Source organism: Eucyclogobius newberryi, unplaced genomic scaffold (assembly GCF_026437365.1).
Source record: "Eucyclogobius newberryi isolate DKJ021-1_F unplaced genomic scaffold, fEucNew1.0.hap1 SCAF_1, whole genome shotgun sequence".
In the NCBI taxonomy this organism is placed as follows: domain Eukaryota; kingdom Metazoa; phylum Chordata; class Actinopteri; order Gobiiformes; family Gobiidae; genus Eucyclogobius; species Eucyclogobius newberryi.
Genome location: NW_027315723.1, coordinates 17,599,803 through 17,626,797, shown reverse-complemented (window position 1 = coordinate 17,626,797; position 26,995 = coordinate 17,599,803). Strand labels below are relative to the sequence as shown.

Genomic DNA, 26,995 nt, shown 5'->3' with positions numbered 1-26,995 from the left:
TTGAAATTGTTGAATTAGATTTTATTAATTTAAATTGGGATTGTCCTGAAATATTGATCAAAACAAACACATTTAAATTAATTATCTGATATTTTTTTTACAATTGGGATTACTCAAAATATTAAATCAAACAAACAAACTTCAATTGTTGAATTAGATTTAATTAATTTAAATTGTGATTGCCCTGAAATATTAAGCAAAATGAACAAACTTCAATTAATTGTGAGTTAGATTTTCTTTTCAAAGTTGGGATTACTCAGAAATATGAAATTAAAAAACTGGATAAAAATAACAAATCCAAATGAGTCAAAAAGAGCTCAAATCAAGATTAACGCTCTCAATTCAAGCCGTTTTAACCGATAGATAATTTTGTGCAGTGCGGTCCTACCTGTTAACGCGGGGGTCCGAAGACCACTCCCAAACTTAACGTTTTAAGTCATAAAAATACACCTGAAATCTCTATATTTACATCAGCAAATAAACAGTTTCACCTGAATATTCAAAAATTCAACATTGGCTGAAGATTTCCCGTCAGAAAAGAAAAACTCGACTAATTTCACCCCAAAGTTCATCGTTATTTACACATATTTACACAGCTCATTGCATTTCAAAACAATATTAAAATAAACCTTTAATAGATACAAACTTATTTCTTTTTTTTCCCTTAAATCTATGTATACGTTTTGTAAATTGTAAAGCCATACTCCTCTAAACCAACTATCCACAAGTGCAAATGATTAGAACGTCCGTATAAAAAACCATGATTGCAGCATCCAGCATTGACACTAGAGGGCGACGACGAGCGGATTCCCCAAGTGCTTTGTTTTTTTGATTCCTTCGCTTGCGTTTCCCCGGCAACGAGGCGTTTCCGCGACGGGCCGGAGCAAAAGACAGAATCTGTGCAAAGAGTCGAGTTGAAATGACTTGAATTCTGATTTGAATTGATCCGTTTTGGCTACGATTCTGTCCAATTTGAGATTTTAAATGAATATTTCTTCAATTAGCGTTCATTTAACAGTTTTCAGAAAATATACGAAACACGACAAAAACTACACTTTTAATAGCATTAATAAAGCATGAACAGTGATTTAACGCGATCAATTAAACTTATCTGCACTTATTTTTCCCAATTTACATTTTCAAACTGAGGATTTGGCTTGAAATACGACAAAAGGTCATTAGTCATAAGTCATATTTTAAAATCATCTCTAATTTAGGCAAAGATAAATTACCTCAAATCTGGATCAAACGCTCAGAATTCAGAAAATTCGTGTTCACTCGACGTTCTTTTGTACGGCGAGCGATGGCGCGGCAGTCGGCCCGTTGGCGAACGTTAGCGTGGAGGTCGTTCAGCCCGTTGGCGAGCGATGGCGCGGCGGTTGTTGGCGCGAGCTCTTGTTCCGATAAAAGCCCGGGAAGATCTTCGACATGGAGCGGTTTTCGACGGAAGATTCTAGATCGACGGGAAAGACGGTTTTTACAGTTCACGCACGAAACAATTGTCGCGGAGAGATGACGTCATCGATTCGGAATCTTTAAGAGTTTTGACCGGTTTAGATTTATGCGTTTATTCGTTTATGTGACGACAATTACTTTGACGTCTGGAACAATGTTTTTTTGGGGGGATTTTCTATGCGTTTGTGGGTGTATTTTGTCATGTCCGTGTCGACTAATCACCTATAAGTGCTTCATTCTGCCACCGATCCACCGCAGATCAGGATTGTTAACAACGTCATACATTTCGAAAAGGGTTTAACAGAGATTATTCCGCTTTTTGGGTCATTTCGGCAGCGGCGCGAAGACGTTACAATAGGGTTGTTCCATTTTTCTGTCGTAATTGAATAAATCTAAATTAGTCGAGATTCAGAATCCACGACGTCCCCGCGGCGGAAAACGTAGAAAGCGACAAACGAGGGGCTTGAACGCACGACCCAGTTTTGGACGAACGGCTGCGAGGGGATTGGACGAGACGGCGGGGGTGAAGTGGGAGAAGTGCTCAAAGTGCTGGTCGCCCGCGTTTCTGTAGCTCGGCGCCGCAACGGGAAAAAAGCTAAACTGACTTGAATTCGCAACGTCGTGTACGACCCGAACGTTTAAAACCGCGCAACCGTAGAATCCGTCATGGAAATAAAGCGAGAAACGAGAAAAACTAATGGCAAACGCCTCGAAAGAAGTCAAATTATCTATTGGCCGGGTCAAATTAAGACGTCCGCGTTGAATTCAAGTCATTTTAACTCATCTGGATTTCATTTCTGCGGCTTAGAAAAGCCGACAACCCGTTCTGTAACACGCAGGACCAAAGAGTTAAGGCTGAAAAATTTAAAACGGACGAACGACGATGGCGGTTTGTTGTCTCGTGTCGCATCGGAAAGAAACTAAACTACCCAGAGAATCCTTTTGTGGCGGCGTAAAAGAACAGCTGGTTGGATAAATAAACGGTTCGACTGATCGTTACCGTCGTCGTGCGGTTTCAATCGTTCAGCCTCAACACCGACACGAATGAGCCAGAAATGGAAAACATCGAGTGGGGACATCGGCTTATATTTTGACTAGTAGGTATTGCCATGCATCTCCGGTCGGCGCCGCCCGTCACATGAGCGTGTCCTCCACCGCCCGGTCGCTCGCCACCTTCCCCGGCCGCGCCCACGTGCAAATGAAGCCCTCCTGGCAGCCCGTGACCAGGCAGTCCTCCAGGAAGATCAGCACCGTCAGTCTCTCGTGGGCGATCTTCTTGCAGACCAGCGGCTCCAGCAGCGGCACGTCCTCCATGCGCGGGCACAGCGTGGTGCCCAGGGTCTTGGCGTTCTCGGGTTTGGTCCGCGACGCCGAGCCAAGCTGGAGGAGTTTGTCGGTGCTCCGGCTGTTCCCCAGACTGTGGTTCCTCTTGTGCTCCTTCTCGTGGCGGTCCTTTCGAGAGTCGTGCAAAGACAGAGTCGCGAATTTGCTGACACCGCTGGCAATAAAAGAGCTGTCTAATAAACTGTTTCCCTTCGTAGTCGAAGTGTTAGTAGTCGTCGTAGTCGTCGTAGTAGTGGTAGTAGTATTGCTGCCTGGCGAGGCGCCCGTGGGCGTGGAGTGGGGCAGGCTGTTGCAGAGGGAGCTGGCAGAGTTACCGCTCGCGCTGCTGTTACTGCCGTCGTCTTTGCCGTTGACGCCGGGGGCAGAGGGCGCGGGGGCGGCGGGCACAGCAGTGGTCTGTGCAGCGGTGGAGAGGCTGGTGGCACTCATGACGTTAGTGTGTGTCCGTGTGCGGGACAGGGGCAAATGAGGGAACAGGACGTCCTCAGTGAGATCCCAGAGGCAGAGCTGCGTGTCCTGGCCCACTGAGCCAAACCTGTACGTGACGCTGAGCGGGCGGCTGTCCGTGGAGTTCCTGTGGGCGAGGGCACAGTGGTCTCTGTCTCTGCTCGAGGGCGGCTCGGGGCAGTCATCGTCACTACCGCTAAGCTCCGCCCCCTCCTCCACACTGGACGTACAGTGGTCGAACGCCACCACACTGACCCAGGACTTATGTCCATGCCCCCGCGCGATCACCCGGCAGTCCGAGAAGGACCAGACTGTGACCAGGTCGTCCTCTCCGCCCGCCACCAGGTACCGGCCGTCAGGGCTCCAGCACACGCACAGGAGCCCCCCAAAGTAACTCTTCATGGTCCCGTGGAGCTCAGCCGCGTCAAAGCCAAACACACGCAGGTACCCGTCCTGACTGGCACAGGCCAGGAACTTTCCGTCCGGAGAGAAGGCAAACTCATTGAGCGCGCCCTCGCCCACGGTCCAGCGCAGTAGCGGGTTCCTCGGGGTCTTGCTCTTGCACGTGTGCACGGCGTAGCTCTCGCCCTGGCGCAGCAGCTGGTAGTGAGGGGCCGTGGTGCCACACGTGTTCTCCACATTGTAGAGGTACAAGCTGCCGCTGGAGTGCGCCACCAAGAACAGACTCTCGGAGCCAGGGACCCATCGCACGCACGTCACTCGGGACTTGTCGATGAGCCTCTGGGGGGGGGACAAAGAAAAGAATGAAACATGCAGCGGTCAACGTGGGAGAGCCGAGTGGACACACCTCCTCGTTGAACAGTTTGCTGGTCTCCTTCTTGATGGGGTCGATGAGCTGCACCTGCCCTGCCGAGAAGCCCACCAGCAGAGACACACTGTCAGCTGTGGCAGTGACCGGGTTGAAGTCGTGGCACGTGGGCTGCGTTCCTTTGTAGATCCTTTTGTCGATGGGTTTGCTCAAGTCTGCCGCCTGCGCAGACAAAGGAGGGCAATAAACATCATTAAGGTTCTAAGTGTCCAGATCAGGTCTTTATGAGCGAGAGTTCAGACTTTGGACCTGAAACATTTTGTAATAAACTGCAACAATTAAAAGTCCATAATTTATGTTCAGGGAATTAATAATGAAAGACATTTTACTTGACAAGACAAAATTAAATAAAATGGTAAATAAAAGTTGATCCAAAGAAAAAGCTCCGCCCTCTACAGTCTGTATGTATGTTTGTATGGTGTGTATATTCAGAACTTTTCTCGTCCCAATAACTCAGATCATTACAGTAAATACACTCAAACACAAACACGCACGGCTCTGAAGAATTGTCTTTACACTTTTGGATGACAGTTGGGACATCACGAGAGGCAGAACAAACGGGTTACGCCTGCGGCGGATTGCATCACGTCTGGAGAGGCAGCTGTGTTTACAGGGGAAACAGCCCGTGCAATGACAGCAGACGGCCACACGGGTCCGGACGCAGTGCCGGCAGACGGCCACACGGGTCCGGACGCAGTGCCGGCGGACGGCCACACGGGTCCGGACGCAGTGCCGGCGGACGGCCACACGGGTCCGGACGCAGTGCCGGCGGACGGCCACACGGGTCCGGACGCAGTGCCGGCGGACGGCCACACGGGTCCGGACGCAGTGCCGGCGGACGGCCACACGGGTCCGGACGCAGTGCCGGCGGACGGCCACACGGGTCCGGACGCAGTGCCGGCGGACGGCCACAAGGGTCCGGACGCAGTGCCGGCGGACGGCCACACGGGTCCGGACGCAGTGACGGTAGACGGCCACACAGCGGGTCCGGACGCAGTGACGGAAGACCGCCACACAGCGGGTCCGGACGCAGTGACGGCAGACGGCCACACGGGTCCGGACGCAGTGACGGCAGACGGCCACACGGGTCCGGACGCAGTGCCGGCAGACGGCCACACGGGTCCGGACGCAGTGCCGGCAGACGGCCACACGGGTCCGGACGCAGTGCCGGCAGACGGCCACACGGGTCCGGACGCAGTGCCGGCAGACGGCCACACGGGTCCGGACGCAGTGCCGGCAGACGGCCACACGGGTCCGGACGCAGTGCCGGCAGACGGCCACACGGGTCCGGACGCAGTGCCGGCAGACAACCACACGGGGCCCGGACGCAGTGACGGCAGACGGCCACACGGGGCCCGGACGCAGTGACGGCAGACGACCACACGGGGCCCGGACGCAGTGACGGCAGACGGCCACACAGCGGGTCCGGACGCAGTGACGGCAGACGGCCACACGGGTCCGGACGCAGTGACGGCAGACGGCCACACAGCGGGTCCGGACGCAGTGACGGCAGACGGCCACACAGCGGGTCCGGACGCAGTGACGGCAGACGGCCACACAGCGGGTCCGGACGCAGTGACGGCAGACGGCCACACAGTGGGTCCGGACGCAGTGACGGCAGACGGCCACACAGGTCCGGACGCAGTGACGGCAGACGGCCACACAGGTCCGGACGCAGTGACGGCAGACGGCCACACAGGTCCGGACGCAGTGACGGCAGACGGCCACACAGCGGGTCCGGACGCAGTGACGGCAGACGACCACACAGCGGGTCCGACGCATTGATAGCACACGACCACACGGGGCCCGGACGCAGTGACGGCAGACGACCACACGGGGCCCGGACGCAGTGACGGCAGACGACCACACGGGGCCCGGACGCAGTGACGGCAGACGACCACACGGGGCCCGGACGCAGTGACGGCAGACGACCACACGGGGCCCGGACGCAGTGACGGCAGACGGCCACACAGCGGGTCCGGACGCAGTGACAGCAGATGGCCACACGGGCCCGGACGCAGTGACAGCAGACGGAGTGGGAAAACTACAGCGTAAAACTCAGCAAGACACGAGAAAAGTGCGGGTTATTTTTAAACCTGGTCCAGACCCGGTTCTGTTTGGGTTTTCTCAGACTCAGACTTCATTCCAAACACTTGTTACAGTTGGTTTTAGAGCCGCCTTGAGTCTGGTCGAGTCCCAGTTCAAATTTGTTGACCTGTCCTGACCCGGTTGAGCCCAGAGTTTGTCCACAGTTTGTTTACACTTGGTTAGGAGTGGTTCAGTTCTCACTTAGACCTGGTTTAGCCCCGATTCAGATCGTATTTTGACTTGGTTTAGTTTTAGTTTCTTCACAAGACCTAGTTAGTTGGTCAATCCTGGTTAATATAGAGTTTGATTTCTGGTTTTGCTCTAGCTTGGATCTGGTTTAGACCTGGTTTAGTCTTGATTTGTTCTTCAGACCTGGTTCTGTTCAAAGTTTTTTATAAACTGGTTTAGGTCCTGGTTTAAATATAGACTAGTCTTGGTTCAGTTCTAGCTTCTTTACTTCTCTTTAGACCTGGTTTAGTCCAGACATTGTCCTCAGTTTGTTTACACTTGGTTAGTACTGGTTCAGTTCTCACTTAGACCTGGTTTAGCCCAGATTCAGATCATATTTTGACTTGGTTTTGTTCTAGATTCTTCACAAGACCTAGTCAGTTTAGTCATGGTTTGAATACTCTGCAAGTCCTGGTTGATATTTAGTTTAATATATGGTTTTGCTCCATCTTGGATCTGGTTCAGTCCTGGTTCAGTCCTGGTTTAGTCCTGGTTCAGTCCTGGTTCAGTCCTGGTTTAGTCCTGGTTTAGTCCTGGTTTAGTCCTGGTTCAGTCCTGGTTTAGTCCTGGTTTAGTCCTGGTTCAGTCCTGGTTTATTCACCTGGTTTAATCACAGTTTAAATGCAAAGTAGGTCCAGGTCAACACATTGTTTAACATCTGGCTTGATCTGGTTTAGTCCAGAGTTTCTTCTAAATTGTTTTGGTTCAGATCTTACTTTGACCTGGTTCCTCCCTTATCATGCCCTAGTTTAGACCTAGCCCCTGGTCCTGGTTTAGTCCTGGCCCTAACCTGGTTTAGTCCTGGCCCTGACCTGGTTTAGTCCTGGCCCTCACCTGGTTTAGTCCTGGCCCTGACCTGGTTTAGTCCTGGTGCTGGACCTGGTTTAGTCCTAGACCTGACCTAGCCTGGACCTAGATCTGGTTTAGTCCTGGTCCTGATTTAGTCCTGGTTCAGTCCTAGCCTGAACCTGTCGTAGCCCAGGTTCCTCCTCATTTGCTTCAGCCTGTGCTTCAGATCTCACTTGGACTTGGTTCTTCCCCAGGTTCAGACCAAGTTCAGTCCCGGTTCCGTCCCCGGTCCAGCCCCCGGTTCAAGCCCGCTCTCCCCCCGTCTCCGCCCCCGGGTCCCGCATCCTCACGCCTTGGCCCCGCATTTGTTTACCTTCCTCACGCCTTTGTAGATGTAGAAGTAGAGCTCCCGGCCCACATTGAAGCAGATCCGGTCCCCGTTCCCGGACTGGTCGTTGACGTTGACGAAGGAGACGCGGACCGGGTTCGAGCCCTGCGAGTTGAAGGGCACTCGGTTGGGCCGGCTATACTCGGAGTGCGTGAGCAGTTTGTAGACGCCTTCTCTCGTGGTGAATTGGGTTTTAATTTCGTTCGTCTCCTTCCCTCCTCCCTCCGCCGCCATCTTGGAAGTTGGCGTTCATCCTTGTCCCGGGACCCGGATGTGGCGGAGTGCGCACGCGTGGGTTTGTTGTCAACGCGAGGCCGGCGTTTTTCTCTTCTTTTTTTATTTTATTTTTTATTTTTGATGATCAGTTTTGTCCAATAAACGCGGAAAAGTGTTTGAAATGATCTTTACCGCGACGAAAATTAATAACTGGTAAATATAATGAGGGCCAGGCTTATTTGAGTTTTTACACATTTTACACGAGTCATTTTTTATTAGAAATTATACTACGACGTCAAACGATGTTTTTTCTATCATACATTGAAAAACACTAAAAAACAAAAAATAATTACATAATAAAGTGACTAAAGGCTTTTAGATAGAGAATGTTTACGAATAGAGAGCATTATTAATGAAAATCAGGTTTAGAAATTTGGATTTACCACTTTCTATGTAAAAAACAAAACAAAAAACACTATATATGTTTAGGCGACCAGTCACGATTAGATTGGATAAATTGTAGTTTTCAGACATCATCCTTTAGTCCTACTCGAGTAATGTACCAGTATAACAGTATTTGACGGTGTAAACCGGGTAACAGTATTTGACGGGGTAACAGTATTTGACGGTGTAACAGTATTTGACGGTGTAAACGGTGTAATAGTATTTGACGGGGTAACAGTATTTAACCCACAGTATTTGACGGTGTAACAGTATTTGACGGTGTAAACGGGGTAACAGTATTTGACGGTGTAAACGGTGTAACAGTATTTGACGGGGTAACAGTATTTAACCCACAGTATTTGACGGGGTAACAGTATTTGACGGTGTAAACGGGGTAACAGTATTTGACGGGGTAACAGTATTTAACCCACAGTATTTGACGGTGTAACAGTATTTGACGGTGTAAACGGGGGTAACAGTATTTGACGGGGTAACAGTATTTAACCCACAGTATTTGACGGTGTAACAGTATTTGACGGTGTAAACGGGGTAACAGTATTTGACGGTGTAACAGTATTTGGCGGGGTAACAGTATTTAACCCACAGTATTTGACGGAGTAACAGTATTTGACGGTGTAAACCGGGTAACAGTATTTGACGGGGTAACAGTATTGTGTTCCCTGTGGGACATGCCTGAAACACCTCCCGAGGGAGGCGCCCAGGAGGCCTCCGGAACAGATGCCCGAGCCACCTCAGCTGGCTCCTCTCGACGTGGAGGAGCAGCGGCTCTACTCCCGTGTGGCCGAGCTCCTCACCTTATCTCTAAGGGAGCGCCCAGCCACACGGCGGAGGAAACTTGTTTCGACCGCTTGTATCCGTGATCTTGTTCTTTCGGTCACTACCCAAAGCTCATGACCATAGGTGAGGGAGGTAACAGTATTTAACCCACAGTATTTGACGGGGTAACAGTATTTGACGGTGTAAACGGTGTAACAGTATTTGACGGAGTAACAGTATTTAACCCACAGTATTTGACGGTGTAACAGTATTTGACGGGGTAACAGTATTCAACGGGGTAACAGTATTTAAACCACAGTATTTGACGGGGTAACAGTATTTGACGGTGTAAACGGTGTAACAGTATTTGACGGGGTAACAGTATTTAACCCACAGTATTTGACGGGGTAACAGTATTTAACCCACAGTATTTGACGGGGTAACAGTATTTGACGGTGTAAACGGGGTAACAGTATTTGACGGTGTAAACGGTGTAACAGTATTCGACGGGGTAACAGTATCTGACGGTGTAAACAGTGTAACAGTATTTGACAGGGTAACAGTATTCAACCCACAGTATTTGACGGTGTAACAGTATTTGACGGTGTAAACGGTGTAACAGTATTCGACGGGTAACAGTATTTGACGGTGTAAACGGTGTAACAGTATTTGACGGGGTAACAGTATTTAACCCACAGTATTTGACGGGGTAACAGTATTTAACCCACAGTATTTGACGGGGTAACAGTATTTGACGGTGTAAACGGGGTAACAGTATTTGACGGTGTAAACGGTGTAACAGTATTCGACGGGGTAACAGTATTTGACGGTGTAAACGGTGTAACAGTATTCGACGGGGTAACAGTATTTGACAGTGTAACAGTATTTAACCCACAGTATTTGACGGGGTAACAGTATTTGACGGTGTAAACGGTGTAACAGTATTCGACGGGGTAACAGTATTTGACGGTGTAAACGGTGTAACAGTATTCGACGGGGTAACAGTATTTGACGGTGTAGACGGTGTAACAGTATTTGACGTGTAACAGTAGTCGACGGGGTAACAGTATTTGACGATGTAACAGTATTTGACGGTGTAACAGTAATTGACGATGTAACAGTATTTGACGGTGTAACAGTAATTGACGGTGTAACAGTATTTGACGGTGTAACAGTAATCTTACTCGAGTGAAAAATGTGGTTACTCTTCTCTTCGTTCCAGTAAAAGCTTTGCACATGAAGCAGGTGTACATTATTTTTGGCCACACAATAGACCCAGACTATTTGAAAGTACTTTTTTATTTCTACTTTTATTTTTGGTTCTTCATTTTCCGTCTCTTGATGTGTCCATTTCCTTTGTTGTGTCCTTTTACCCGCAAACTCCTCTGTTTTTGAATTTTATCCCTGGATTATTGTGACATTTTGTTAAATATTATTTCTTGCAGTTTTGCGTTTTGCATTGTTCTTTTGATTTCTCTGTTTGTCTGTATTTTTACTTCAGTGCATTTTACAGTGGATACTTTTGGACATTGGACACTTTTGACTATGATTCAGAGCAAATATCTGTACGTTCTGCTCCACAAGTTTAAACTGGACTGAAAGGTTAACTCATATTTTCTTAGCTTTTCTAGTACGTTTATGGAGACAATTTGCCGGAATTTGTTATAATTCCCTTTGAACAAACAATAAAGGCTTTAAAGAGGATAAAATAACCTGGAAAGACGAGAAATCAACAGAATTCCTTATCGAGATTTACTACAATTTGGAGTTTTAATAGTTTTCAAAGTAAATTTTATATGTTTTACTTTTACTTGAGTACTTCCATGACTGAGTACTTCCTCCACCACTGCTTCCCTGGCAGATAAACCAGTCAATTAGCTGTGATAATGTGTAAATAAGTGCTTTTTCCTCATTTAGACCTTCAGATTTGCCGTGTTGCTGTTTTGGGCATTAGATAAGGGTGAGACGAGGGTGAGGCGAGGCAAATGCACAGGGGTCATCTGAGGTCGCAGGTTGTTGTCATCGGCTCAAAGCGTCGAGCGAGGGGAAAAAAAGCAGACACGTGCCAGTGCGTTACAGTCAGAACGTTTACGGCTCATTATTTCTGTTTTAATTAAAGAAAGACATTTACGCATTACTTAAAGTGCCCACAGGTTTTTACAATGTTCTAATTTTGACTTTATTCTGTGTATTTATACCTGTTGTACATATAAATTATAGTTTTACACCAATCAAACAGGTGTTTGTGGAGAAAGGCCGTGGCTGCAGAGCCGCGGCGCGGTCAAATGGCCCAGCAGTTTCAGGAACCGCAGCACTGCCATATAGCCTCATGGCTAACCCTAACCTTAACCCTAACCCTTACCCTGACTTTAACCCTGACCCTGACCCTAACCTTAACCCGGCGCGGTCTAAAACAGTGCAGTCAAATAGCGCAGCAGTTTCAGGAGCCGCAGCATAAAATAACATGGCAGTTTCGGCTGCGCGCCGCGGCTCTGTAGACACTTCCGTGGAGAAAATGTTGAAAAATCTGTAGGAAAATGACAAGAAGTGACATCACACCACTGGACACTCATTCCAGTCAAAGTTTATGCAGAATTTACACAAAGAAACAACTTTTTTGACTCTAAACATAAATTCAACAAAAGTCACTCTCATATAGTTTTAGTCGTCAAATAAAAATAATAGTGACATTAGATGAGCTTTGGCCCAGTGTTTGCTAGGTGTGATGTCATCAAGTACAAACAGGAAGTGAAATTATGATTAAAACCATTAACAGGGAGCTAAAAAAGAGACAGAAACATCTGGTGTAGTGTATAATGTGGTAATAAAGTTCAAAGTACTTACAGTACTTCCTGTTTGTAATTGATGACGTCACACTAGGAAATTACCCATCAAACACTGGGCCAAAACTCATCTAATAAAATTAAAAAAAAAACATAAAAATACATGCAAACACCTTTATTTCGTTGATTTAATGTTTAGAGAGTCAAAAAAGTAGTTTATTTTGTGAGTGTCCCTGGTGTGATGTCACTTCCTGTCATTTTCTACAGATTCTTCAACATTTTCTCCACAAATACCTGCTCGATTGGTGTAAAACTATAATTCATATGTACAACAGGTATAAATACACCAAATAAAGTCAGAATTAGAAAATCATAAAATCTGTCTTAGGCACTTTAAACCTCAAAGACATTTACATTTTAGAACGTTCCTGATGCTTTGTTAAATGAATATTGTTATCGAGATACTGTATTATCTGTCTCCATGGTAATGAGCAATGTCTTTAAAAGTGTTTTTGAACAAGAAAAACGCTGTGATTTAATAAATGCAAGAGAAATATGTTTAATTTTGTCCTGTGGAACTTTTCAGCCAAAGCAATAACAGATTTGTGGAGACATTGTTTATATTGAATTTAAACAAATGTCATCTATAAGTTTGATTTATTCAGTCAGGTTTTCATCAGTGTTCTCTATAAGTAACCGTATTTCAGCATCTGTTCGGTTTATAGTATATTCAAAACGTACAATAGAAATAATTGTTTGAATAATCTACGTTCTCTAAAGTGTGGAACATTCAAAGCATCTGCACCGAGCTTTAAACTCCTGAACTCAAAGTGTTTATTAAGATGATTTTATCACCGAACACATCTTGCAGTGTAATTATATATATTTCCTACTGTAAACAAATGTAAATAAATGTAAGCAGAAGTAAATAGACGATTGCAACATTTTTTTCTACAGTTACACAAACAGATGCTTCTGGTCGAGTCTGCTGTCAACTAGAAGATCATGATGTAACAGAGGGGGGAGGGGGGAGATAGATGGAGGGGGAGAGCGGGGGAGAGAGGGAGGGTAGGGGAGGGAGAGGGGGAAAGAGATAGAGCAAGGGAGATAGAGAGACAGACAGAGGGGGGATGGGGAGATAGAGAGAGTGCGAGGGAGATAGAGGGGGCGTGAGAGAGAGAGAGAAAGAGAGAGAGCAGGAGGAAAGGGAAGCGAGAGAGAGAGAGCAGGGGGAAAGGGGAGAGAGAGAGAGAGCAGGAGGAAAGGGGAGAGAGAGAGAGCAGGGGAAAGGGGAGAGAGAGAGAGCAGGGGGAAAGGGAAGAGAGAAAGAGAGCAGGGGGAAAGGGAAGAGAGAGAGAGAGCAGGGGGAAAGGGAAGAGAGAGAGAGAAGGAGGGAAGGGAAGGGAGAGAGAGAGAGAGCAGGGGGAAAGGGAGAGAGAGAGAGAGAGCAGGGGGAAAGGGGAGAGAGAGAGAGAGAGAGAGAGAGAGAGAGAGAGAAGGAGGAAAGTGAAGGGAGAGAGAGAGCAGGGGGAAAGGGGAGAGAGAGAGAGAGAGAGAGAGAGAGAGAGAGAGAGAGAAGGAGGAAAGGGAAGGGAGAGAGAGAGCAGGGGGAAAGGGGAGAGAGAGAGAGAGCAGGGGGAAAGTGGGAGAGGAGAGGGAAGTAAACAGGGAGATCCAGTGTGAGGTGAGGGAGAGAGCAGAGTGGAGATGCTTCTAGACTTAATCCTGTTTTATAACAGTTTTAAAAGTCCATTTCAATATGGTAAATACTCTCGTGTTTATTTTACATTATTGATTATTGTTTATATGACGTGATGCGTTCATGTCGTCGTAATATTACGTTTTAGTCTGTTTATGTTCACTTCACGTAACATTACATCATAGGTTTCCTGTCGTACGAATACAGTTCTACAACAATAAGAACATTTTTTTTTTTTTAAAAACCCACTATATTAAAAATAACTTAGAATATAATAATTTCAATATTTAAACATCCCGGGTTTTAACACAAACTTTATTGATCCACAAGCTTAAGTATTTAGAACACTTCATATTTAATAACTACACTTTTTCTCTAATTTTTAATTGTAAATTGAACAAATAAATTATTACAAATTATTTCAGGCTTGATAACTACTTAATTAATACCCAAACTCCTAACGTCTTAATAAACTGTTTGTTAATGCTTAATTAAGGCTAATGATCTACTGGATTAATCCTCATATACTCTTAAACACACAAGAAGACCTTTTACAACAGAGACAGTCACATTATTGAAACAAAAACTCAAAAAAGAATAAAAGATAATCAGTAATACACTTTCTTTGTAAACATTCTCCACCTTGAAACCTTGAGTCGTTTTATTTCAATCTTTATTTGGTTGAAAATGTTTTTAAAAAGTGCCAGTGTTCAAAAAAAATAACCGTTTGACCCGTTAGTTGCAACGAGCGTACTAGGACTATAATCCTTTAGTTTAGTCGATTAATCGGTCGATGTTCTCTTAGTCAACCGACATTTTTATTAGTCGACCAATTTTAGTCTAGTTTAGTTTGATTTTATTTGGATTAAAAGCATTCCTGTGGAACAACGGCAAAAAAGAGAAGATAAAACTATACTTTTCTGATACTTGATCGTTTTTATAGAGCTTTTATTGAACTAAGCCACATTTTCACCTGATTAAACGTCTTTGTCAAAGTCATTGTGACGGTTGAATCTGTGTTTTCGGGGCGTTTGAAGCTCCCACCGTCGCCCCCTGCTGGATGGAAAATCATCGACCCGGCAACAACTCTCCTGAGAAACCCTGGGTCTTTTTTTGGCTGTGTAAAATGTTTTTACGTGTGATTATTTTGTCTTATTACGGTAAAGAAAGAAATAATAAATGTGATTTTTATTTTATTTTTTAAAGTTTTTTTAAAAAACGTGAGAAAAATGTGAACAAATAAACGTGAAAACAAACTGTGAAAAAAGGGGGGGAATAAAAAATAAATAAAAAACAAAATTAAAATAAATACAAAATAATGCTTTAATGGTCAATTTCACGAGGGAGCTGCAGGGGAGCTCTATTGGCCTCTATTGGCTTTAATCGGCCATTAGATGTCTTAATTCGCAGCCACAGCCACATTCCCCTTCATGAGACGGTGCTGTTTCTTCGCCCCGGCCTCACGTTTGACCACCCGGGCCCCCGTACGGCAGCTGACAGCAGGGGGGGGGCACGGTCCCTGCACAGCTGCGGCGAGCGCGGCGGCGGCGGGTGCAAGGATTGGTCCGCCGGGAAATGATTGACAGGCACCGGCTGCTGACTCCACGACCCTAAAAGGACAGTCAAATTTTAGGGCTCTCTCGCTCCCTCCCTCAACGCGTCGACACCCAACACCCCGTCACGCCGCCCACAAACACCCGCCCCATGCCAATGTGTAGCGTCTTCTGGAAGGTTCTAGACCGAAGCTTCCAGAAACGTCCCCCCAGGTATAAAAAGATCGGGCCTTTGAGAGCGGAGTGAAAGCAACGCAGCAAAGAGCTCAGAAGAGACGCGAGCAGCCCTCAGCAAGAAGGCCTTCTCAAACTACTACTACTACAACTACTACTACTACTACTTCTTCTACTACTAGTCCCAAGAAGACAACTACTACGACAAAGGTAAGACCGGACACACAATCGCCCGCTAATGTCGCGATTTATTGGCACGATCGCGCTCAAAAAGCTTCAGAATCTAATGCTCATCTTGCACAGAGTGGAACTAGGATCATTTACGAAAAAAAACAACTGTATAAGATAAAATAGGCATTGACACTTCAACTAAACTTGGACTAAACCAAGTTTAAATCGGCACTAAAACATGACGCCTTTAGTTGCCCCACAAAAGGGATATTACAACACCTTTTCCTATGCAATTTGTGAAAAAATGTGTTGAAACTAGTGAAAAATTTGAATTATAACCACTCGCACGCTGCGTTTGAGTCCGTTTAACTCATCGCAGTGGAGTTTAATTCAAACGACGAGCAGAGAAGTCTAAAAGCAGTGACTTCTCGGGAGGTTTCTTAATGGCGGGACGAGCACATGGCAACAGGGGTGACTTTCACCGGAGCACAGAACAATTAAAACTAATTATCACCTAAGGAATGTATGTAAAATAGACAATGTGTGCTTAAAAAGGCTGTTGCAGTTTGATGTTTTATTTCATTTTGAGTCTTTACAGTTTTCCTGAATAAATTAAATAATACTGAATGAAAAGCCAGATACTTCCAGTACTTACTTACTTACTACTTAAGTCCATCCTTCTGAAAACATAAAAACAGACATTTAATCGTGCAAATGTATTAAATATGTTGTAATTTCAATGCATTTTTATGGTATGGTTTGATGGTCTGATTACGTTATGAGTCATGATTAAATGAGTAATTCCTCGAAAAAAAATTCTACAATTCATCAGTAATCGCAGTTAAACTCTGGTTAACAAAAAAAGCATAATCAATGGTTCAACAAACATAAATCATAAAGGTTTAACGCACCGATGACCAAGGATTCAACATTCTCAAAATGGAAATGATTCTTTAGTATCTACAATTTACAAATGTAGCTACAATTCATCAGAAATCAACCACAAACTCTGATAAAAGTTTTAAAGGTGTGAAGCGGCACATGTCGACGTCGTGGAGGTCTTAAGCTCCGCCCACACAGCAAATGGCAGGGCTTTGATTGACAGCGGAGACTGCTGCTGCTTTTCCCCCTCTCGAATCAATTTCCACTCTAAAACGGGATGCAGTCTAAAAAAATATACCAAAAATACAAACGACAAATCCATAGCAGAGGACAATATATTTATTTTTTCCTTGCAATTTGGTTATCTATTAAAAAAGTGTGATATTCAATTTGTATTTAGTGTTCAGCCATATTGCACAATGTAGCTAATTTGACAGTTTTAACTTGTAACAACAGTAGTATTGATATTGGTCACATTAGTAAGTAGTTGTAGTAGTTGTTGTAATTGTACTAGTAGCTGTAATAGTTTAGGGATCTCACAATATAAAATTGTATTAGGATTATTGTGAGGAACAATTGAACGATTATTCACGATTATTCACGATTATCGACATCAGTGACATCTTTCATTTCCGTGGGCTTTAAAAAAAGAAAAAGAATATGAATATGACAAATACAGCCAGATAAGTTGAAGTTACATTTTTGGACGATAGACTGAACTAAAAATACTTAATTTTACTACTAAATTGTCACGATTTTTATTTTCTAGCTTCTTATGATTATATTGTGAATTTAATAATCTTGACTTCCTTATAATACTAGTAGTAGTAGTAATATTAGTGGTTGTAGACATAGTGTTGGTTTTAGTAAGTACCAGACTATTTACATTAGTAGCAGGTAATAAGAACGGTCATGGTAGTAATTAACAGTAGTAGTAGTAGTAGTAGTACGTAGTAACATGGCTGCGTATTTTCTGTAGATGCCTGAGAATAGCGGTTTAGTAGCAGTAGTAGTAGTAGTAGTAGTAGTAGTAACTGCAGTAGTAGCTGTAATAGTAGTAATCATAGTGGTAGTAGTAGTAGTCGTAGTAGTAGTAGTAGCAGTAGTAGTAGTAGTAGCAGTAGTAGTAGTAGTAGCAGTAGTAGTAGTAGTAGCAGTAGTAGTAGTAGTAGTAGTAGCAATAGTAGCAGTAGCAGTAGTAGTTGCAGCAGTAGTTGTAGTAGTAGTAGTAGTAGTAGCAGTAGTAGTAGCAATAGTAATAGTAGCAGTAGCAGTAGCAGTAGTAGTTGCAGCAGCAGCAGTAGTAGTAGTAGTAGTAGTAGTAGTAGCAGCAATAGTGGTAGTAGCAGTAGTAGTAGTAGTAGTAGTAGCAGCAATAGTGGTAGTAGCAGTAGTAGTAGTATTGCAGTAGTAGTAGTAGTAGCAATAGTAGTAGTAGCAGTAGCAGCAGTAGTAGCAGTAGTAGTAGTAGTAGCAATAGTAGTACTAGCAGTAGTAGTAGTAGTAGCAGTAGTAGTAGTAGTAGTAGTAGTAGCAGTAGTAGCAGTAGTAGTAGTAGTAGCAGTAGTAGTAGTAGTAGTAGTAGTAGCTGCACAAAGTCTGTAAAACCTGTTTGGTCTTGTTTGTTCGTCTGTCTGCTGTCACTTCAGGTCAATCAAGTCTGAGGAATAAAGTCTGGCGGTAATGCAACACTTGGATGCCAACCGCCATAAAACAACAACAACAACAACAACAACAATGTTTAAATATATTTGTAGTTCGTAGAATGTCCAGTAGAGGGCATCATTCAGATCAGGGAGGAATCAGAGAAGAATCAGAGAAAGAAAGAAAGCAACCTGACCCGTCCACGTGGCTCCTCATTCTATCCACTCACCTGAACATATCACTCCTGTGTCCAACCCCTTTCAAATATCACGTTATCACAGTCCTCACTACAGCAGTAGCAGTAGCAGTAGCAGTACGCAGTAATAGTAGTAATAATGCAGTCGTGTGTTTCCTTCAGATGCCAGAGAACAGCGGTCGTGTGATGGAGGAGCCGGAGGTCGAGACCTTTGCCTTCCAGGCGGAGATCGCTCAGCTCATGTCCCTCATCATCAACACCTTCTACTCCAACAAAGAGATCTTCCTCAGAGAGCTCATCTCCAACTCCTCAGACGTAAGAACCACAAACTTATTTATGTATTATTATATTTATGTGAAGCAACAAACGATAAAATCCCTCTTTCCACAGGCTCTGGACAAAATCCGCTACGAAAGCCTGACGGACCCGAGCAAGCTGGACTCGTGCAAGGACCTGAAGATAGAGATCACCCCCGACCTAGTGAAGCGCACGCTCACCATCCTGGACACGGGCATCGGCATGACCAAGGCCGACCTCATCAACAACCTGGGCACCATCGCCAAGTCGGGCACCAAGGCCTTCATGGAGGCGCTGCAGGCCGGCGCCGACATCTCCATGATCGGACAGTTCGGCGTGGGCTTCTACTCGGCGTACCTGGTGGCGGAGAGGGTCACGGTCATCACCAAGCACAACGACGACGAGCAGTACCTCTGGGAGTCGGCTGCCGGGGGGTCGTTCACCGTCAAGACCGACACGGGTAAGTGCGGAAGTGGAGAGGGTTTGTTCGAACAGCACACTTTGCATGCGGGGTAATGCAAAGTGCTTTAAGATCATCAAAATACATGAAAAATTACATTATAAACACATAAAAACATTCTTCCAGTCTTAGAAATAAATTGACTACTAGAACCATACTAAAATCAACTAGAATCATAATTAAGTCTACTAGAATTCTAATTAAATCTACCAGAATCATAATTAAATATACTAGAATCATAATTAAATGTACTAGAATTATAATTCAATCTACTAAAACCATAATTAAATCTACTAGAATCATAATTAAATCTACTAAAATCATAATCAAATCTACTAGAATCATAATTAAATCTACTAAAACCATAATTAAATCTACTAGAATCATAATTAAATCTACTAGAATTATAATTAAATCTACTAAAATCATAATCAAATCTACTAGAATCATAATTGAATCTCCGTGCTTTGTTATTTCCTGCAGGAGAGTCCATCGGGCGGGGCACAAAGGTGATCCTCCACCTCAAAGACGACCAGACCGAATACTGCGAAGAGAAACGCATCAAGGAAGTCATCAAGAAGCACTCACAGTTCATCGGTTATCCCATCACGCTCTTTGTACGTCCACATAACAACACTGTATACATCAGATAAATCAGAACAATAATCATCATTTATCCATTTTAGATTAACAATGGACTATTTTGACACGTTTCGCCATCAGTTGGACTCGTTGTATATTGTTTTTATTGTTTTTGACACATTTTATATATGTGTATATCATAATCCACGACACACGGCTCGCGACACAACGATATCGCAGCGCTGCACGTGGCGTTATGCGGGAAAAGGAGCATAAATTTGAACTGTCAAAACTGTCAACAATTTGTTTCCTTTCTCTAATCGCACCAAATTGAGTATCACAATTTATGAGTCGGGAAGTCACAATATCATGAAATTTTCTTTATTTATACAGATCAAACCCTATTTATCAAGTTAAATGATATTGTCTAGGAAATTATGTTTAATTTTGTTATGGTCAATATTCTCATTTCAATTACATATATTTCTATTAAAAGCATCAGTAACCATAAGTAAAGTAGTAGAAAGTCAAAAAAATGCAACACCGACCGGAACATTTTGACATCTGTAGGTGGAGAAAACCCGAGAGAAGGAAGTGGACCTGGAGGAAGGTGAGAAGGTCGAGGAAGTGGAAGAGGCCGCCGGGGACAAGCCCAAGATCGAGGACATCGGCGCCGACGAGGACGAAGACACCAAGGACGGACAGAACAAGCGCAAGAAGAAGGTGAAGGAGAAGTACATCGACGCCCAGGAGCTGAACAAGACCAAGCCCATCTGGACCAGGAACCCGGACGACATCACCAACGAGGAGTACGGCGAGTTCTACAAGAGCCTCACCAATGACTGGGAGGACCACCTGGCCGTCAAGGTGAGGGAGACTGACGTGCAGGGGCAAGCTAGCGTTCAAAGAGGGAGGGAAACAAACTAACGTTCAACGAGGGAGGGAAACAAACTAACGTTCAACGAGGGAGGGAAACAAACTAACGTTCAACGAGGGAGGGAAACAAACTAACGTTCAACGAGGGAGGGAAACGAGCAAGCGTTCAATGAGGGAGGGAAACAAGCTAGTGTTCAATGAGGGAGGGAACTAAACAGAACTAAACTGGACCAAACCAGACCTAGAACAGGATGAAATCAAGTCTATATCTGGACTAAAATGGGCTCAAACCTGGAATAAATCAGAACAAGCTCAAATGTTTTTTTGATTAGCTTTTGCTGTGCCTTTAGCTGTTTAATAGTTGAGTCTTTTATCCAACACACATGTCATTACCATGTTTAAAGACAGTTGCTTCTTTGACCTTCTGCAGCACTTCTCGGTGGAGGGTCAGCTGGAGTTTCGCGCTCTGCTTTTCGCCCCAAGACGAGCGGCTTTCGACCTGTTCGAGAACAAGAGGAAGAGGAACAACATCAAGCTTTACGTGCGCAGAGTCTTCATCATGGACAACTGCGAGGAGCTCATCCCAGAATACCTTAGTAAGTGCGCGAACAACTACCGCCAACGGCTAAAATCACTTATTATAATTCTAGTATATTTAAGTATGGTTCTAGTTGATTCAAGTATGATTCTTGTAGATTTATGATTCTAGAAGATTTAATTATGATTCTAGTATATTTTAGTGTGGTTTTAGTTGATTTAAGTATGATTCTAGAAGGTTTAATGATGATTTTTGTAGATTTAATTTTGATTCTAGTAGCTTTAATTATGATTTTATTAGATTTAATTGTGATTCTAGTAGATTTCATTATGATTCTAGTAGATTTCATTATGATTCTAGTAGATTTCATTATGATTCTAGTAGATTCTAAGATAAGATAAGATAAGATAATCCTTTATTGTCCCACATGGGGAAATTTCATTGGTGCAGCTAGTAGATTTAATTGTGATTCTAGTCAATTTAAGTATGATTTCAATAGATTTATTATTTTAGTAGATTCAATTATGATTTTAATAGATTTAATTATGATTCTAGTAGATTCAAGTATAATTCTAATAGATAAACATGACACATTTGAACAAACATATAAGAATTGGGACTAAACTGGGACAAAAACTGAACAGCATCAGGACACATTGTCATGTTGTCCATATTTGTTTTTCAAGTTCAACATTCATGGATTTCTCATCGTTAGTAGAGCGTTTAATCGACACAGAAATTCTATATCCGGCCATTCGTGCGTCTAAATGAACACGCATTCTTTTCTCGATTGTCGTTCCCAGACTTCATCAAGGGCGTGGTGGACTCTGAGGACCTGCCCCTGAACATTTCCAGAGAGATGCTTCAGCAGAGCAAGATCCTGAAGGTGATCCGCAAGAACCTGGTGAAGAAGTGTATGGATCTGTTCAGCGAGATCTCAGAAGACAAGGACAACTACAAGAAGTTCTACGAGCAATTCTCCAAGAACATCAAGGTAACGAGAATGACGAGCATGAGCGCGACTGTGACGCAGGATTGTAGGCCGGAATTCAGTTCAAGTCAGTTTGCAGAGATTTGGTGACGTTGAATAAAAGTCAGTTGAAAACGGCCAAATTCGGTTGTGTAGCGTCAACAAATATTTAAACGATATCAGCTGTACAAAGCCAGTACCTGAAGAATACTTAAAGGTTGAATGGACGATTTTTTTGGACCAAATCTAAGTCTTATTTCCTCGTGGTGTGGACTGCAGATTAGTCCTGCCACGTATCAATCATAAAACGCACCTACCGCTCACCTGCAGCCGCGTGTGGCTCGTCCCACATTTCCGCGTGTCTAAGCGCATTGATCTATCATGCGCATGCGCACTTCCGCCTGAGTTCTCAAATCAACGAAAAATCGTCCATTGCGCCTTTAACGTTTAAAGACGCGCTCATCATCATTCAGAACCATAAAAAATGTATAAATATGTCCGTCGTTTGAATTAAAGAACTATCCTTTGTGCAAAAGTAAGGAATCCAATAACAATAAGCAAATCTCACTCTACAATATTCACTTAATAGTACGATATTTATTGCAATACTTTAAGGAGGCCAACAGAATTGTAGAAAAGTTACTTTTTCCTTTTAAAAGCCTCGACAAGCCCAATCATGAGTGTAATACTACTAAGAATTAAGATTTTAAAGTGCTAAATAACAGTTAATATCACTGAAGGATCACGGTCTATGTTGTTCCCTGTATTTAAGCAAAGAAGCTTACAGTTAGATCTTGTCACATCCCTCGCAAAAGTTAAGACTACACATTAAAATCAGTCCTTTTTACTATTTAGTGCCAAGTTATGAAAGTGTTCAATAAAAAAAAAAGTTTCTGATCCCACGGACGACTGTTTAAAAGACGCTAATGCAACTTTACATTTCTGATGACGATAACGTGCATCTTTGTCTACGTTCTGTTCCAGCTCGGCATCCACGAGGATTCCCAGAACAGGAAGAAGCTGTCAGAGCTCCTGCGTTACTTCACCTCATCCTCCGGAGACGAGGTGGTATCGCTCAAAGAGTACGTCGCTCGCATGAAGGAAAACCAGAAACACATCTACTACATCACTGGTACGACACCGTTTTAACATAATTTGTGGAATACATTAAAACTGTCCAGACTACAGGTGTCATCTGCCATATTTAATCAAACCTTCTCAGGATGGATTAGCCCAGATATTTATCCTACTCTGAGTAGGCCCTGCCCACCGGGCGGGACCTCCTGATACAGGGTGTTTTTGGTTTCACTAAAAACCTACACCTCTTTGTTTTCTATCAAACTAGGCTCTTTGTTTACTATCAGTCCTTTAATGGGCCATCAGCCTCCTATTGTCCCTGGCTCACTCTCTTTCTCCTCCCTGTGTAACTGATTAACATCCGAATGCCCCTGGGCGTCGACCTCTCCAGGGATTCAAGATTCCATTATAAACCACCGGAAGGTTGAATCTAAACAGTGTTTCAGATTCAACCTTCAGAGTAGGATAAATATCTGAGTTACTGATTCGCAGATTGAGAATGACCCTCAGATGAGTGTCGAAACGTTTCATTCCAGATGACTACAACTGAAACTTTTTCTACAATAAGCATCTCTAAATGTGGGAAGCACTGCAAATAGCACATGTTGCATTCAGTTCCTTTTGCAAACATTGTAGCAGATGTTTTCTTTCCTTGCAAATTCTTGAAGAAGGAGGAAATGCAGTTGTTAGAATTATTTATCAGCGTAAAAAAAAAAAAAACAGATCGCTCATTTGTGACGTCTTCCACAGGCGAGACCAAAGACCAGGTGGCGAACTCTGCCTTTGTGGAGCGTCTGCGTAAAGCCGGGCTGGAGGTGATCTACATGATCGAGCCCATCGACGAGTACTGCGTACAGCAGCTGAAGGAGTTCGACGGGAAGACGCTGGTGTCGGTGACCAAAGAGGGACTGGAGCTGCCCGAGGACGAGGACGAGATGAAGAAGCAGGAGGAGCTAAAGGTGAAATTCGAGAACCTGTGCAAGATCATGAAGGACATCCTGGACAAGAAGATTGAGAAGGTAAGATTTAGATGATCAAGAGAGATTATCGTTGGAATGTTAGAATAAAAGTAGATTCATAGACCATTTTTGGTGTCCTTTTGATTAGATTTTAAAAAAAGATGACCAACTACAGGCGACAAAATTGACCAGACACACCTAATTTTGCTTGAATCCGTCAATCAAATATATCCAAGTTATTCACCTTTATTCGCTGCTTTAGCTTGCAAATGAAAACTTTAAGAAGCAGATAGCGCGCTGACGTCTAGCGTCCCTAGTCCAACATGGGAAAGAATCAATCTAAAAGCGATGTGTCCATCCCTAAGACGCCTGTCACCATGGCAATGTCAAATAAATAGGGAAAGAGTGTCTGGAATGTCTGCCAGTGTGGGCCAAGATATTTGGTTTTCCATCTGGCGGATCACTAAGCACGGACAAATCAGCAAAACTGTTGAATTGAATGAAAAGAAAAAAAAGTTTTGTGATTTCGGTCGTTAGACATTGAAATACTGTTTAACTGTGTTTTCAAACTTATTAAGTGCCTTATATACACTTTTAGTCCAAGGTTTAGAAACCTTTCTTAGTTATGTTCTTTTTTTTCTTTTGTTTTGGCTTTTTACATTGTGGATTCTCACTGAAGGAATCAAAACTATGAACGAACACGTAGAAAAAGAGTGAAATACCTCGAAATAGCTGCCTTTTGCTTTTATCGCAGCTTTGTAAACTCAATGATGAACACTGACAAGGCACAGCAGTGAAACAATATGGGTTTGCAGCACTGTCGCCCAAGCAAAGGGCGGCGACTTCGAGGAATCTGAATCTTAAACATATAAAACACGATTGCATACGTTTTGCTTCATACATTCTCCAGTTTTATCCACAATCTAGAAAGTAAACGTGAAGAAAAAACGCATTTAAAGAGAAACCTTTAGATATTATTACACTAAAGATAGACCCTGAGCTGGTATTCAAACATGTGCTGATACTGTCCTCACTCGGTAGGTCAGCGTGTCAAACCGCCTGGTGTCGTCGCCCTGCTGCATCGTCACTAGCACCTACGGCTGGACGGCCAACATGGAGCGCATCATGAAGTCCCAGGCCCTCCGTGACAACGCCACCATGGGCTACATGACGGCCAAGAAGCACCTGGAGATCAACCCGGCGCACCCGATCGTCGAAACCCTGAGGGAGAAGGCCGAGGTGGACAAGAACGACAAAGCCGTGAAGGACCTGGTGATTCTGCTGTTCGAGACGGCGCTCCTGTCGTCCGGGTTCACGCTGGACGACCCGCAGACGCACGCCAACCGCATCTACAGGATGATCAAGCTCGGGCTGGGTGAGTGATGCTAGGATAACGCTTAAAGTAATAACGAGAAAGGTTGTGGAAGATTTCTGATGTCGTTTCGCCGATCAAGTTCTCAGAGGACGTTGAAAACTTGCTGCAAAACAAAACAATACATTGCGATCGGGGCGGAACTGCGTTTTGAGTTGACGCAATTATCAAATCGTGAACACTGCGATTATTTAGATAACAGCATTTCCTCTGCGGAGTACCAAAAGGCATGAAAAGTCTTGTCGAACTGGGCATTAACAAAAAGCGATTGTTCAGGGCCACAACTGTAGAGGGCGTCGTACGGTCTGGAGGGCGACGCCCAGACGAGAGTGAGAATCTGCATCGACTATAGACACGAACCATACAAAGTCAAACATGATAGCGGAAAACTAAAGCACAGGCTATTGTTGTAAGAGCAAAACTTCAGACATAAGAGTTGGGCGTAGCTCCTCAGCTCCATAAACACAATGAAGGGCTGCGGGGCCCTTATCACTGATGCCCAACATACACTCTCGTTAAAATCTATCCACGCTGAACAAGTTTGCGCCACAAGAATCGGCCCATGATATTTTGCGGAGCCTATTCAAATAATGCTGAAAAAATGACCACCAGAAAACCATGAATGACACGCCATTTATTCAAATTTATCATGAAAAAAAACTGATGAATAAATGGCCCACTTTTCCAGGGTCACTTTTTCTTCCCGGTCCAGCTCTGATTTGAAGCATCAAGGAACAAAAAATACCTAGAGATTAGACCTCTGCAAAAAATATTCTTTAATGGCATTCTAATAATCATAATAATAAATAATAATGATAATAATAATAAGGAATTTGATTTATATTGCTATTTATATTTGACCCCAAAATTTCCAAATTCTTTCTATTAGTTTATTAGTTCATATTTCAGTCTTCTCTCGAATGCAAATGTTCTTGAAGTTGTTTGCAATGGTCACAATGAACTGAATCCTACTTTTCAAACACAAATCTGATCGCAATACTTGATAATTATTGTAGTATAAAGTCTCCGTGTACAACAGAAATAATAGTTTAAACTTCTGCGACATCGTAAGCTGTCCGTATAACCTGTAATCACACTTTTAACGTGTGTTTTCTTGCGTCTCCAACCCTCAGGCATCGACGAGGAGGACTCTCCAGTGGAAGACCTGATCCAGCCGGCCGAGGAGGACATGCCGGCTCTGGAGGGCGATGACGACACTTCCCGAATGGAGGAGGTCGACTAAAGCGCGCGCGTTTAGGTCCAAAGTGTAAAGTCTTGATTGTTTATTTTTTCTAAGTTATTTCGGTTTTGGAAATACATTTGTGCGCACTGTAATAAAATGAGACATGACAATGACATTTGTATAGAAATATTAACTTATTCCTCCGCAAAAAAACAATAATTCAACTGTTAACTTTAACGGTGCACTTGTACGTGTTTAGGTGAAGGGTCCGGAACCTTCTTTGCTCTGTGGAGACGTTTTCCTTTGAATCATCCACAAAATGACAAAAAAAAACGTAGCAATACAGTCAACATTCGAGGGAACACACGGAAACGCACCTAAGGAGCGATACATTCATTTCAATGAAGAAGAGCTTCTCTAATTATCCAAACGTGGACTTTAGTAGTTATTGCAAACACTAAAACATGGAGCAAACTTGGTAATATATCCAAGAATGCTAACTGTAGCCGCGGGTCTAATGCTACAGCTACAGAACACACTGTTTACTTTGTCGTCGTTTGTGACTTAACTTGAA

At 43.9% G+C, this 26,995-nt stretch overlaps 2 protein-coding genes across 2 annotated transcripts; one reads left to right on the top strand and one right to left on the bottom strand.

The window, feature by feature from the left end:
* Positions 1-560: 560 nt before the first annotated feature.
* Positions 561-7,860, bottom strand: wdr20b (WD repeat domain 20b). The gene is made up of 3 exons (XM_072439925.1): positions 7,554-7,860; positions 4,055-4,237; positions 561-3,987 (listed from the first exon to the last, which is right to left on the bottom strand). Exons 1-3 carry the CDS (start codon positions 7,800-7,802, stop codon positions 2,590-2,592), a joined length of 1,830 nt encoding a protein of 609 aa, XP_072296026.1. The 5' UTR covers positions 7,803-7,860; the 3' UTR covers positions 561-2,589.
* Positions 7,861-15,201: 7,341 nt separating this feature from the next.
* Positions 15,202-26,579, top strand: hsp90aa1.1 (heat shock protein 90, alpha (cytosolic), class A member 1, tandem duplicate 1). Its single transcript, XM_072439912.1, has 11 exons — positions 15,202-15,424; positions 18,270-18,422; positions 18,498-18,864; positions 19,348-19,481; positions 20,017-20,313; positions 20,753-20,918; positions 21,664-21,854; positions 22,815-22,962; positions 23,658-23,926; positions 24,908-25,241; positions 26,372-26,579. Exons 2-11 carry the CDS (start codon positions 18,270-18,272, stop codon positions 26,479-26,481), a joined length of 2,169 nt encoding a protein of 722 aa, XP_072296013.1. The 5' UTR covers positions 15,202-15,424; the 3' UTR covers positions 26,482-26,579.
* Positions 26,580-26,995: the final 416 nt, after the last annotated feature.

What these genes read in the sequence shown, in the direction of transcription:
- hsp90aa1.1 (XM_072439912.1), top strand. Translation starts at nt 18,270, where the DNA reads ATGCCAGAGAACAGCGGTCGTGTGATGGAGGAGCCGGAGGTCGAGACC. An exon ending in AGGACCACCTGGCCGTCAAG is followed by an intron (nt 20,314 to 20,752) that starts GTGAGGGAGACT and finishes GACCTTCTGCAG; the next exon opens with CACTTCTCGGTGGAGGGTCA. An exon ending in TGGACAAGAAGATTGAGAAG is followed by an intron (nt 23,927 to 24,907) that starts GTAAGATTTAGA and finishes CTCACTCGGTAG; the next exon opens with GTCAGCGTGTCAAACCGCCT.
- wdr20b (XM_072439925.1), bottom strand. Translation starts at nt 7,802, where the DNA reads ATGGCGGCGGAGGGAGGAGGGAAGGAGACGAACGAAATTAAAACCCAA. An exon ending in TCTACAAAGGCGTGAGGAAG is followed by an intron (nt 4,238 to 7,553) that starts GTAAACAAATGC and finishes TTGTCTGCGCAG; the next exon opens with GCGGCAGACTTGAGCAAACC. An exon ending in GCAAACTGTTCAACGAGGAG is followed by an intron (nt 3,988 to 4,054) that starts GTGTGTCCACTC and finishes TCCCCCCCCCAG; the next exon opens with AGGCTCATCGACAAGTCCCG.